General features: G+C 39.8%; 1 protein-coding gene across 2 annotated transcripts in view; it reads left to right on the plus strand.

Moving 5' to 3' along the window:
• MYO1E (myosin IE) overlaps positions 1–12,500 on the plus strand; it is a 141,771-nt gene that overhangs the window by 98,381 nt on the left and 30,890 nt on the right. For both annotated transcript variants that reach the window (XM_073303728.1, XM_073303726.2), the window contains exons 18-19: positions 937–1,035; positions 5,484–5,628. In XM_073303728.1, coding sequence (XP_073159829.1) covers positions 937–1,035; positions 5,484–5,628 — 244 coding nt within the window. The remainder of the gene's footprint in view (positions 1–936; positions 1,036–5,483; positions 5,629–12,500) is intronic.

Consider the following 12,500-nt stretch of genomic DNA (forward strand, 5'->3'; position numbering starts at 1 on the left):
CTTCCCCTTCAGCCCATAGACAAGATACAGAGCACCTCCACAGCCTGCCTACAGCTGTTAGTTCAGCCTCTGGGACTGGTGCCAACCTACAAGGCTTGTGGCCATTAGAACTATGCAGTGTGTGGACTGCTGAGCATGCTCCAGCCACTCTTCCAGCCTGACACAAATCTTCCCTCTGTAATATGGCAGAGATAGGAGCCATGGTACCCAGGGACACACTGCTCAGCTTCTGCTTTCCAGCCCCTGGTACTCCAGAAGAGTGCTATTTTGGACCTTTGACCATCGAACTTGGCCCTTCTTGCACAGTATTGAGTCTGAATAGCCATATATAAGATACTATGTTTAATTTTGAGCTATGTAAAGTGCAGGTGAAAATTAAAAATTTATGATAAAAGAAAACAGGTTAGTCTCCCAACGTCCAGTGTCATCTCAGTATTTGGGGCATTTGTAGGTCAGAATTTACTTGGCTTTTTTTAATGGCCAAGTATTAGAGCCATGAACTGTGGACTAATCAAGTCCTGAATTATTCATTAGACCTTTAAACAAAAGGGAAAAAAGAATATCAAAGTAAAATTGGAAAGTTAAAGTTTTGGTTAAGGGACCTCTAAACAAATGAGAACAGGCTTAATCGAGTGCTCATCTTTCCCTAAACTGGGAAAAACTGTAATGAGATAAACTTACAAGGCAAAAGAACAGAACAGCTACAATAACTCCATCCCAGTCTTGATGGGATCCACATTTTCATCCCACCATGTAGTGACGTACAGTTTGACTATTGTTCCCTTTATACTTTGTGTGAGTGAGCGCACGCACACACACACACATGTGGTTCAGAACTAGAGACTTTAAACAGAATATATAATTGTAAGGATACATACGTTTATAAAAAGGCTGAAAAGAAAGGGATTATAAATCTCACTGTGTTTTTCCCCACAGGGTAAAGCATCAAGTGGAATACCTAGGGCTGAAAGAAAATATTCGAGTAAGGAGAGCAGGCTATGCGTACAGACGGGTATTCAAAAAGTTTTTGCAGAGGTACAGTATTACAGGCATTGCAGTATTGCTGTACAGTGGTTTGCTACATGGGTGCGGAAAAGAGGAGGAAAGAAAAGCCACAAGCCCTGAAAAAGTTTCTAGTTTCTCCCATTAGCTTTAACTGTGCAGTATTCAGTTTATATAGAGATTTAAAGGAACAAAGGCTTTTAAAGCCAACTTTTTGCCATTGAGAAGTATCATGTTCTTCTCTCAACTTACCTAAAGTATCAATTCCTACTGCACTGCTATGGATCTCTCAGAGGTAAGAGTTAAAGTCTATGGGAATAGAGAACTAGAAAAGTGTTCAGTAGCATATGCTCCAGTCTATGAAACCCACACTCCTTTGAATGGCTAGCTCTGTATTTGTACATTAACATCTATCTCTTTGCTGAGACTCTCTTAAATTAAAGTAATTTCAATCAAATAATAATATATATTCCAGCCTTTGGTGGAATAATTGACACACAGCTACCCAGGATCAAATTGAGACATCTTATGATAGATCAGCAAGCTGGTACTTTTTTTATTTTTTTTTTTAAACTTTTAAACTTTAAATCTTGTATTTGAGAATCTAAGCTTTAATTCTAAAATTATATTGTTGCAAAGGCTGAGATAAACAGATCACCCAACATCCACAGAGCGGAACAGAATCACTCAAGATAGCGGATAGATCTAAAATAATGAGCATGGACATCTTGTTTTCATCCGTCATCATGAGAGCCTCAGCCAAGAAGAACTGTTCAGTCTCAGTACCATACTCTGGTGCAAAACCAGATTTTCTGGGATCAAGAAAATCCAAGGAATGATGCACCAAGAAACAAAACGTTGCTTCCTTTTTGGAAGCAACATTCTTAGTGACAGTGCTGCCGGCATGAAGCAGAGTCCTGCCCAGAAACCTCATGATTTTTAGCATGTGTCTCCTCCTTTTTGAAAACAATGGGTAAAATTAATTGGTGATGTACCTCCAGAGTATTTTCAGGGATTAATTTAGCCCCTTTTCTGGGATAATTCATCGTGGAACAATCCTTCACATGATTTAATCTACTCCCAGTCTTCTAGTAAAACATAAATGTACTTCATATTGTGTTAGCCCACCTCAGAATGTTATGCTGAAGAAATACAACTTGGAGAATGAAGCACTTTCTGCTTACTAGATAGAATAAGCAACCAATAATGCATGTTAAATCTAGTGTCCGCTAGATAATAGCTGAACATTGACTATGTATTGGGCCCATGCAGATTCAAAAACTCTCTGAATGAAAGCTCTGCCCAGTGAAAGCCTAACGGCACTTAGGGAAGAAGGTGAATAGATTTCTACTCTTACAGGCAGAGATCCACAGGCAGTCTTAGTCCATGAAATCTCCCTGCAGTAGGATTTAGCTCTTTGCTTCAGTGCAGTTTGGTAAAGTTTAACTTCTTGTTGTGAGTAAAAATCTTCCTGCACCCTTTCCATTCACAGTTACCTAACATCCAGAACAAGCTCTGTTTTGACACCATGAGTCAGTGTGAGTAAAAGTGGACTGAGGCATGGGATGGACAGGAAATGCATGTTTGTGCAGTTGTTTTCATTGGGAGTTCCTTGGCAGCTCTATGTAAGTGGAGATTTCTGGGCTGAATGGACTTTTATGTCTGAAATTTTCATTTGCATGTGAAAAGCCAAAGTCACTGAAAAGGCCTGTGTGTTTTAAAGCATAACCAATCCAAGAGCTAAGCCCCATACTCCCATATTTAGACATATGACCTAACTGCTTATTGTGCATTTATAATGGATTCTTTTTTTGGCAGTCATGATTTGGCATTTTTTCAAAGGCATTTTAAACCCAGGCTCAGCACTTGTGCCTGAATCACACTTCCACCTCATATTGCATGAGCTCCAAAAGCCCAGATAGAGGGACATTAATACTACTGATTGAAATGGACACAATCATAGAATACACAGAGATGTGTTTGAGGAGAGTGCTGTGCCACATGGCAATGCACAATATAATACCACCATACATTATTACATATTATAGAATAATGTGGCTGACTGGAAACACAGACACCTCACAGCATTCAGTGTGTGAAGTGATCGTGGTGGATATAACTGGGAGGAAAAAAAGAGTTTCAAAGTTTTTTTTTTTATATAGCTTTGAAGATTACTATTTATATTAAAAATATTTTATTCGCTGATTTCCACTCCTACCACTCCCCCCCCAAAATGGCTAGAATTTGTGATCTGAAACATGTGTAAGACAGATTCAGAGGGAATATGCAAGATAGTATAACTTAGTTTTTCTTACACTGACTTAGTCTCCCTTATATTAAGATTCCTTACACTGACTTAAACCCACTGTACTGATGAATTTACATGCTGAACAGCCAGAAGAAACTGGAAAGTAAGCAGGGTAGGAACCTCGTTAACTTAGAGCTCCTTCTTCTTACTCCTCCACATAAATTACACTAATGTTAGATATCCTGCTACATCAGGATGGGTTTACCTATGTCTAAGAGTTTTAGAGGGACTTAGTATTGTCCAACTTACACCATCTTGCATATTACTTCAGCATTTGACCCTTAAACATTTATAAATAGAGCTGGTCCAGTTAGTCATTACAGATGTAGTTCCTTTTGTTGTTCACAAATTCTCCCAGGTTTCTTCTAGTACGTGCTGTTTGTGAGTTTTTTCTTAAGTTTGGGCAAGTAATTTGCATACTTTGGGTTGTTCACAGTCTGTTGCCTGTCACTGTTATTTGTGATGTGTGGTTTGTCATTTACGTTGCATGGCATCTGATCCATGTCTGGGAAATGTTTTAGACAGAAGAACAATGAAAAATGAGCTTTTCTAATAAATAACCATTTGTGCAGTTTCAGGGTCTGGACACATTGTCACTAACACCCAGAGGCTGCCTCAAGGAACTCAGGAATCATAGTGAACCAAACGCAACACTTTATCACTGATTTTCCCCCCTCACTATTCAAATAGTTTCACTAATAAACATGTATTTACATTGTACCCCAGCATGCCTGGCAGGCCTCAGGAAAACAAAGTTGTGATAAGGTTGTCCAAAATGGAGATGAATATAAGATTGATTTTGAGGGGCAATTGTCTGCTGCTCTGTTTCCAGTCTAGTTCACAAAGCAGCCCAAAAGTGCTTCAAAAGTTACTTATCCACAGGTATGCTGAGACATATAAAGCCTAGCCCAGTGGTTCTCAAACTTTTTTACTGGTGACCCTTTTCACATAGCAAGCCTTTGAGTGTGACCCCCCTTATAAATTAAAAACACTTTTTTATATATTTAACACCATTATAAATGCTGGAGGCAAAGCAGGGTTGGGGTGGAGGTTGACAGCTCGCGACCCCCCCATGTAATAATCTGGCAACCCCTTGAGGGGTCCTGACCCCCAGTTTGAGAACCCCTGACTTAGCCCATCGGTGGGCAGTAAAACAAGAAAGCATTGTGACTCTGTTTCTATCTTCTATATCTATCATGTTTCTATCTAGTTAACCCTTAGAAAACTGGGCAGTTCCCATGTTGTTGTAACCTGGGAGTTAGGTAATTTCCAAGGTTTAAGGAGGATGCTATGGGTCTTCATGCCATAGAGAAGAGAGGCCAGCAGTGAATCCCACCCTGTCCTGCCTCTTTCCTTCCATGAACCACCACTTCTCCTGTGGCTGGTTCTCTCAGGCAGAAGCTGCCTGTCTCTGTTACTGGGTTCCATGTTCTCCCTCACTCTACAAAACAGCAGGGTGGTACTGAGATACTCATCCAAGACACACCATTCCCCACCTGCCACATGCCTAGTCTGTTCCCTATTACAGCACTTCCCTCCGACCTCATATTCTTGTTGTGGCCAGTTACAAAGCACCCCAATCTTGAGCAGGTGGTCATCATCATTAGTCCCTCCCCACCCTCCTGTAGGAGAGGCCACGCCAGGGGCCTCCTGGTACAGAGCAGGCCAGCTGCTGACAATAGCTGGGCTGGGAGAGTGAGGCTGGCTACTAGCTTAGAAATTAGAGGTGCTTCACAAATAGCCATAACAAGGATTAGAAGAGGGGAATGGAGAAGGGTTGGAATGGGAAACAGGCCATGTGTTTGGGGTGGAATCAGTGAGGTGCCAAGGATGAGTTACTGATTACTTCAGTATAGATACTGCTGATGAACCTATTTATCCAAGGGTTAAGGAAGCAAAGCTTGACGTATGTGTTTTAGTCACCTGCTATTGGCTTAGGGAGACTGGAAGAGTTGGGACCAAGGACATTCATACTGGACAGCACCACTTTGGTTAAAGTGAAAACCCATAAATTTGTGTGTCCTTCCACATCCCTTTCATAAGCACTGTGACAACACAGAACAGAGGGGTTAACCCTAGGGACAGTACTGGTTGAGAGCCAGTGGCATTCTTCTCCTGCTGTGTGTGTGATGCCAAGTCTTAATATTTTTCTTCTCTCTTACTGCTGTCTCAGATATGCCATTCTGACCAAAGCAACCTGGCCTTCCTGGAAAGGAGATGAGAAAAAGGGGGTTCTCCACCTGCTCCACTCAGTCAATATGGACCCTGATCAATACCAGCTTGGGAAAACTAAGATCTTCATCAAAGCTCCAGAGTCTGTGAGTATGACTCATCCTGAGCCTTTGCGCATGGCACAATTTGGTTGGCGTATGTACACTTCTGCCTTCTCCAGATGTGCAAGAGGCCTGTGTGGGCAGGACCTGAGGGGGCTGGAATAATATCATTCTAGCCAGGCTTGACAGGTCACACACAGGTCTGCTCTGAGGATAGAGGCAAGATTTACAGGTGCTTTTATAATGGGTGCAATATGTAATAAGGCTGCTGCATGACTACTTGTAACACAGTGAGCATGAGAGAGTCGTCCTAAGGAAGGCAAGGTAGGATGCAAGGATACTTTGGAAAGGAGGCTCCATTACACAGCACACAAGGGTTACATGGGACATGGTTTGCACTTAGTTGGTTGTATGATAAATTGTAATATGCAGGGGAGTCAAGCTATGAAACCATATGTGTAACCATTAGAACAAGAAATAAAGCAAGTATTATTTGATCAATCACAAATTTAAATAATGAGGGGTAGAGTCAGCGCAGAGAAAATGCCCAAAATATTACGGAGAAGAAATTGTTTCGTATTTACTAGACCAGCATCAAATGTTCTGGCATGACTGAGATTTGAGAGATGACACCATATGAGCATTAGGGACCTGGACTATTTATCCCAATACTCGCGGAACTCTTGTTGAAAAAAAATCAAGTTCAACAACTTTTGTTGAAAAAAAAATTCTTCTTTTTACATTTATTATTCAAAAAAGATCCTTCTTAATGGGAAAACATATTCCATTCAGCATCATGTAGTCCTTTTCAGTCTTGAGACAATCAGACTTTTGGAACACAGTCACATTAATTAGGGATGGAAAAAGACCTATTAGCTCACGTAGAGCCAGATCCAACACCCATTGAAGTCAACAAAAGTCTTTCTCTGTGGACTTCAGTGGACAATATTTCAGGGCCTGAGTCAGTGGAGGACTGTTCCCATTCCAGTACATTTTTTCTGATGGTGTTTCCACGATTTCCCTTGAAAGAATATTACACAGCCTAATATATCATGAAGGCTGATTGGAAAAATGTATGTCAAAACTTGTTTTCTACTGAGAATTGGATTTTTAACTTAATTAAAATATTCACAGGAGGTATTTGCTTTCCTCACATTTTCAGTTTTTTTCATTGGAAAAACTAAACCTGACTTTTTGGGGATTTTGGCAGGTTTTGGCTGAGAACCAAAAAAAATTCTGTTTTGACAAAAAGTTGAAATTTTCCACGGAGGGAGGGAGATGCACATTTTCCAGCCAGCTCCTAGATGGCATATCTTCCCAGAAAAAAGTACCCACCCACTGGCATCATGGTATTGTCCTATTAAATTATCCAAACTATTAAAAGGGTCACATTAATTTTGAGAGAAGTGAAGCTTTAGATGACTCATGTAGGCTTATATTTTGTCTCTCTCAAAATAAAAGGAGGCATGTGATTGTTACGGGGGAAAACATTTGATTTGCTAGAAGGAGTGTGAAAGGAACTAACCATGTAATGAATACATTTTATTAAAGAATTTCTCTTGTATTTTTGTTTCACAACTTATCTTACAGTGACCAGCACTTTTTTTATCTTAATGTTTTTATTAGATGAGGGAGAGTGAGACTTTGATGGCCTTAAATTACAGCTATTGGGCTGCTTTGCTTTGCTATACTGCAATTAGTATGACTGTTAGCAAAAAAATAAAAAATGGTATGTGCTGACAGGATGCAATATCAGTAATGTTGCTATAACCTGAAGTGCACTGATTAAGGGTGTGACCATGCCCCCATTGAAGTTGATTGAAGTTTTGCTTTTGACCTAACTAGAAGTCCTAGAGCCTGTGTGCTGAAATCCTATCTAGTGCTTGCATCATTGTGAAGGGACTTCTATAAGCTTTCTGTAGATGGAGAGTTGCCAGCTAACAGTGAAGTAAGGTTTTATGAATGGCAGACAGGAGGCCATTTCCATTACACACCTGAATAAATAAGTGTCTTCACGTACAAGGGAAAGTGAGACCCAGAGAAAATGTTTTTTATTAGATTGTGGTTTTCTTTGTTTAATATCAATTTGTACAACCCCCCCATATTTATAGCATTTCTACATCTTTGCAAGATTTGAGGAGCTAAACTGAGCAAAGGGTTTTTAAAAGTCTGAGTCTGCTGCTTGATCTCATGGTTTTTACTGTTTTTCAGGGATCTATTATTGGCTGCTTGAAACAAACTGCTCATGGCAGTTTAACAAACAACAGCAAGAGACAGTAAGCACCAATCTGGACAATATTTTTGTGATTTAATCATTCTATAGTTAGCTGGGTGGTCGTGCTGATAATAAAACCAGCACTAACAAAGAAGGAGAAATTTTCTCCTATAAAAAAGGCAGCCTTCTAACAATGAAATTTACAGTGCCATACATTGATGCAGTGGAATACATTATATTCCATGGCAATTATGAAAATTGCTTTTCTGAACAATTCTAGTAAGTCAAGTCTGTACATTTGGCTGGATTAAAACAAGTACTCTTTCAGCCTCTTATGACTATTATCCGGAATCTCATTCACTAATTAAAAAAAAAAAAAAAAATCTGAGCCTATGATGGGTGTTTCCTCAGAGCGCCACTGAGAAAAAGGAACCATCCCAAGAATTTCGGTTTATGTCCATTTCACTCATATGCCTACATTTATTCTCCTGGGTCCTGGATTAGCCAACCTAGAATATGCCATAGGAATCCAATTTTGTGGGTGGCTGGTGCATGGTTATTTCTGGGTTTTGCACTTGCATAAGAGATAGGATAACCAGATATCAAGTGTGAAAAATCGGGATGGGGTTGGGCAGGAGGTAAAAGGGTCCTCTATAAGACAAAGTCCCTAATATCAGGATAGTCCGAATAATATCGGGACGTCTGATCATTCTAAGAAGGGGACAAACATTTCTGACAGGATAGCGCCCAGGTACCAACTACATCTTCTGTAATTATTTTTTGTGATGTCACCTCTTGTGTTACGTTATACCATGAATGGTTCACCACATCACACTAATATTTAAGGCTGTAATTTAGGAGGCTACATTAGATTACCCACCCATCATACAAGGAGAGAGGGGAAAAAAGGAGAGAAACTATAGTTCCGCACAGTATGTATCAAAATGTAAAAGTCACTGTCAGCTTTTGTGTCCTATTTCATTTATAGCTATATACATAGAGTTGAGGAGGGTATTTTTTATGTTTATGGGTGTGATTCAATACAGAATAATCAATTGCAGGGGCTGTCTGTTCTTTATTAAAAACTATCAGATTAATGCATTTTAGTGTGAGTTCAGTGTTTGAGTGGGGATTTTTTATTTCACACACAGTTTTGAGGCACTAAATAGTTCAGACGCACAGAAGTAAAACACGTTTCTAAAAGGAGTGTGGTAGCATTTCCATATTTTTTTGTATTGAAGTGCCACATTAACTTACCTCATTTCTACATATACATTGAAAATTTTTATTTTCTGCCCACATCATTTTAGTACCCACAAAACAAACATTGACTGCACTCTCTAGAAAGGATTTAGTGTTTGTATTTTTAAAGCACAGCACTCCCTGTATTACATATCAGAAGTTTGGGGGAAGAGATAGCATTTTAATATTTTAAATACGCTTCTTTAGCATTTCACTAACAACCACTGAGGTTGTCACCACCACAGGAACCTCTTGACATTATTCTGGTGTGTCCATAATGGTCCCAAATGCAAAATCTCTATCAGGCTTGAGTCTAATCCACAGTACATGATCACACAATTGCATTATATCTTGGCAAGTGGGCCATTGTCTGAATTTCTGCATGGAGTCAAACCTAGGACTTGCTCTGTGTCAGCAGCAATGTTAGTAAGTCAAATATTGATTCTGACAATGAAAACATTAAACATGCACTGCTGACATCAGTTACTTCTGTTTTTTTAATCAGATATGAAACTTGTTAGATTGGCCAGACCTAATTTTAACCATAAGATGAGCTGCAAAGCTTGTTACAAATAAATGTGAAGAGCAGAAGCAGCCATTATGATCTTCTAAATGTGACCTCCTGCATAACACCGGCCAGAGAATTTCATCCAGTAATTCCTGCATCAAGCGATGTTTGAACTAGAGTATATCTTTGAAGAAGAGATCAGGATTGTGTGTTTTCTTTGCAACACAACTGATATCACAAGCACCTACCCTGTTTTTTTCAGATACTATGCTTTAGAGGGAAACCAAACTGAAAATCATGCTTCAGTTTGAAACTTTTGAGCTACAGTTTTTACACATAGCCCTTCAAGTGATTACATTTGTGCATTTGGCAACGTTTTGTGTAGAGTCAGTTTTACTGTTTTCTTGATGCTCAGTTCCACTTCCTGCCCATGGCAACATCACTCCAATGCACTATTCAACATCCAGAACGCCCCTGCAGTTCTGAGGAGTTTAGAGACTGGGAGGACTTCTCTCAGTGCTGCTGCTGCTGAAGAAGCTGGCAGACAGGCAGCCATGTGTACAGAGGAGTGGCAGTGATGCTTTTAGACCTGCCTATTGTCTCTTGCAGAAAAGCCCCTGATAACAGAGGCAAGTGAGCTGAAAACCCCTCCTAAAATATAATTAATCTTCCCAATTATTTGACTGGTATAATTTTAAAACTTGCTCCATTCTCAGTGGATTCTCCTTTAAGACCAACTTCCCATCCTAGGTTTTGTGTAAAAGCTTTATATTTACCATATGATTTCACTTTGGTAGTCTAGTTACTTTGCTGAACATGCAGAAAAGATCTGTTTGCTTTAAAACCCACATTGGATTACATTGGATAGGCATGACATTATTTTTCTTTTGGTAGCATCCATGGTTTCAAACCCCACAACTTTGAAAGACATACACACAAGCCAGCTAATCTTTTAAAATAATATCATTTATGGAATTAAAACAGCCAACATACACTGGGAATTGGCAGCTTTTTGCCCCCTCTTAGGTTATATTTTAAGCATTTTTTATGAAATTTCCTAATTCTTAGATAATTCATAGGAAAAGAGGAAATTTAGAGTCTTTGGTTTTCTATCTCAGAAAACAAGTGTCATGAGAATTCCAGCAGCCTTTTCTAAGAAACACCCTACAAAAATATAAAAACCAAGAGCCCCTGGCTGGCATAACTGATTTTAAAATGAAAAGAGAATAACCTAGTTTTAGAGGCTTCCCTTTTCATATGGAGTAAGGAGCAGAATTCATCACCTTGCTGGATTAATTTGTGTAAATCTCATGGAATTTTTGAAGCAGTCAGGCCTGTGTCTACACTATAACTTTTAATTGGTTTAGTGCCCACTTAGTGCCATGATTGGCTGTAAGCATGGTTTTGTCCACTCATAGCACTGTCACGTTGGACCATTTTCCTACTATTTTTTGGAGATCTCTATTCGCAGTTCCATGTGTTGTGAAGTTTTATGGTCTGTTTGTATTCCTGGCATAACACATTGACATGCCTGTCTCTCAACCAAAATCCAGCAACCACATGAAGTATTCTGTGACCGTGGAAAACAATAGACATATCTTCATGAAGGACCTTTCCCTGATTTCTACAGGATCTTCATGACCCACTTGTGGATATACTGGGATTTTGCATATTTGCAGGGGAGAAACATACATACTGTTTGGCAACAGCCCCCAAAATATTTGTCAACGGACAACTTCAGTAGGAAATAGTTATGGTTGAAAATGTCAGCATCGTTAAGGTCTACCTAATGCCTCAAAAATATGTTATCATTTCCATAGATAATAACTCAGAAGTCTAGAAATGAACATTTGAGCATGCAGACACTATGCTCATGCCATATATTCCTCCCCACCCAACTTTATCTTTGACTCTATGATTTGTATATATACACACACACAGTTAAGAATTCCTAGGATATTATAAAATCCTATTTCCTTATCAAGGGTCTAACTTCCAATGTGCTATAACTAACATATAGTATACCCTGTTACGTATTTTAAAAAAAAAAAATAAAAAGCAGCGCAGTTGTTAGTGAACACTAGAGGCATACCGACCACGTAGACAGGTCAGCATACGCTTATCGGAACTTAAGACACCATTCCATAAATCCAAGGTTTTGCTTTCTATTCCTAAGAGCAACTTAACTCCTCAAACACATCCTATGAACTGAAAGCTAATGGAGCTCTGACATGTGGTAAATGGGGAATTTAACTAAAATGGGAAATCTTTAGTTATAATTATATAAGTGACATATAATTTTTTACGTATGGATTGCGAAGAAAATAGTGTTTCAGAACACAACAACGGGGCAACCTCAAGAATTTCTGGATATCGCATCCAGGGAAATTTCCCAGAAACCCCCTAAAACCTTGCCAAGGATCAGTATATCCTGCACAGATTCACTGATCCCGATCCAAGCCATGTCTGCCAGGGAACCTGCCAGGGAACCCCGAGTAACTTGGACCCACAGAACCATCCAGGGGGCTTCCATTACTGAAGTGTAACCAAGAGGCACAAGGAGTTTGAAATTCAGACTTGGACAGTGCAGGAGCTAGTATTTATCCACCCTCTGATGCCTCCTGTATGTGAAATGAGAGGACAGTATCAAGTTATGGATCCATTATGACGTGTTATCTAGGACAAGACCAGCCACCTCCTGTACTCTGGCAATGTCCTGCCCAGATTCAGCCAAGAAGCAGCAAATGCAGGAGGGCAGGTCATGCAGTACGACTGAGCAGGGCCCACTAGAGAATCACAGCCTAAAGTTGCGATAGCAGTGCTGCAGGGAGAAAAGACTATCCCTATTCACCGTCCTCCAGACTTTGGCAGCAGGAGTAGGGGGTAGACTCTACATGAGCCATCGTTGCCCATATCACCATCAGAGGACACTTCCTCCTTTCCCTGCAAGAG

This window comes from Lepidochelys kempii, chromosome 10 (genome assembly GCF_965140285.1).
Source record: "Lepidochelys kempii isolate rLepKem1 chromosome 10, rLepKem1.hap1, whole genome shotgun sequence".
Taxonomy (NCBI): domain Eukaryota; kingdom Metazoa; phylum Chordata; order Testudines; family Cheloniidae; genus Lepidochelys; species Lepidochelys kempii.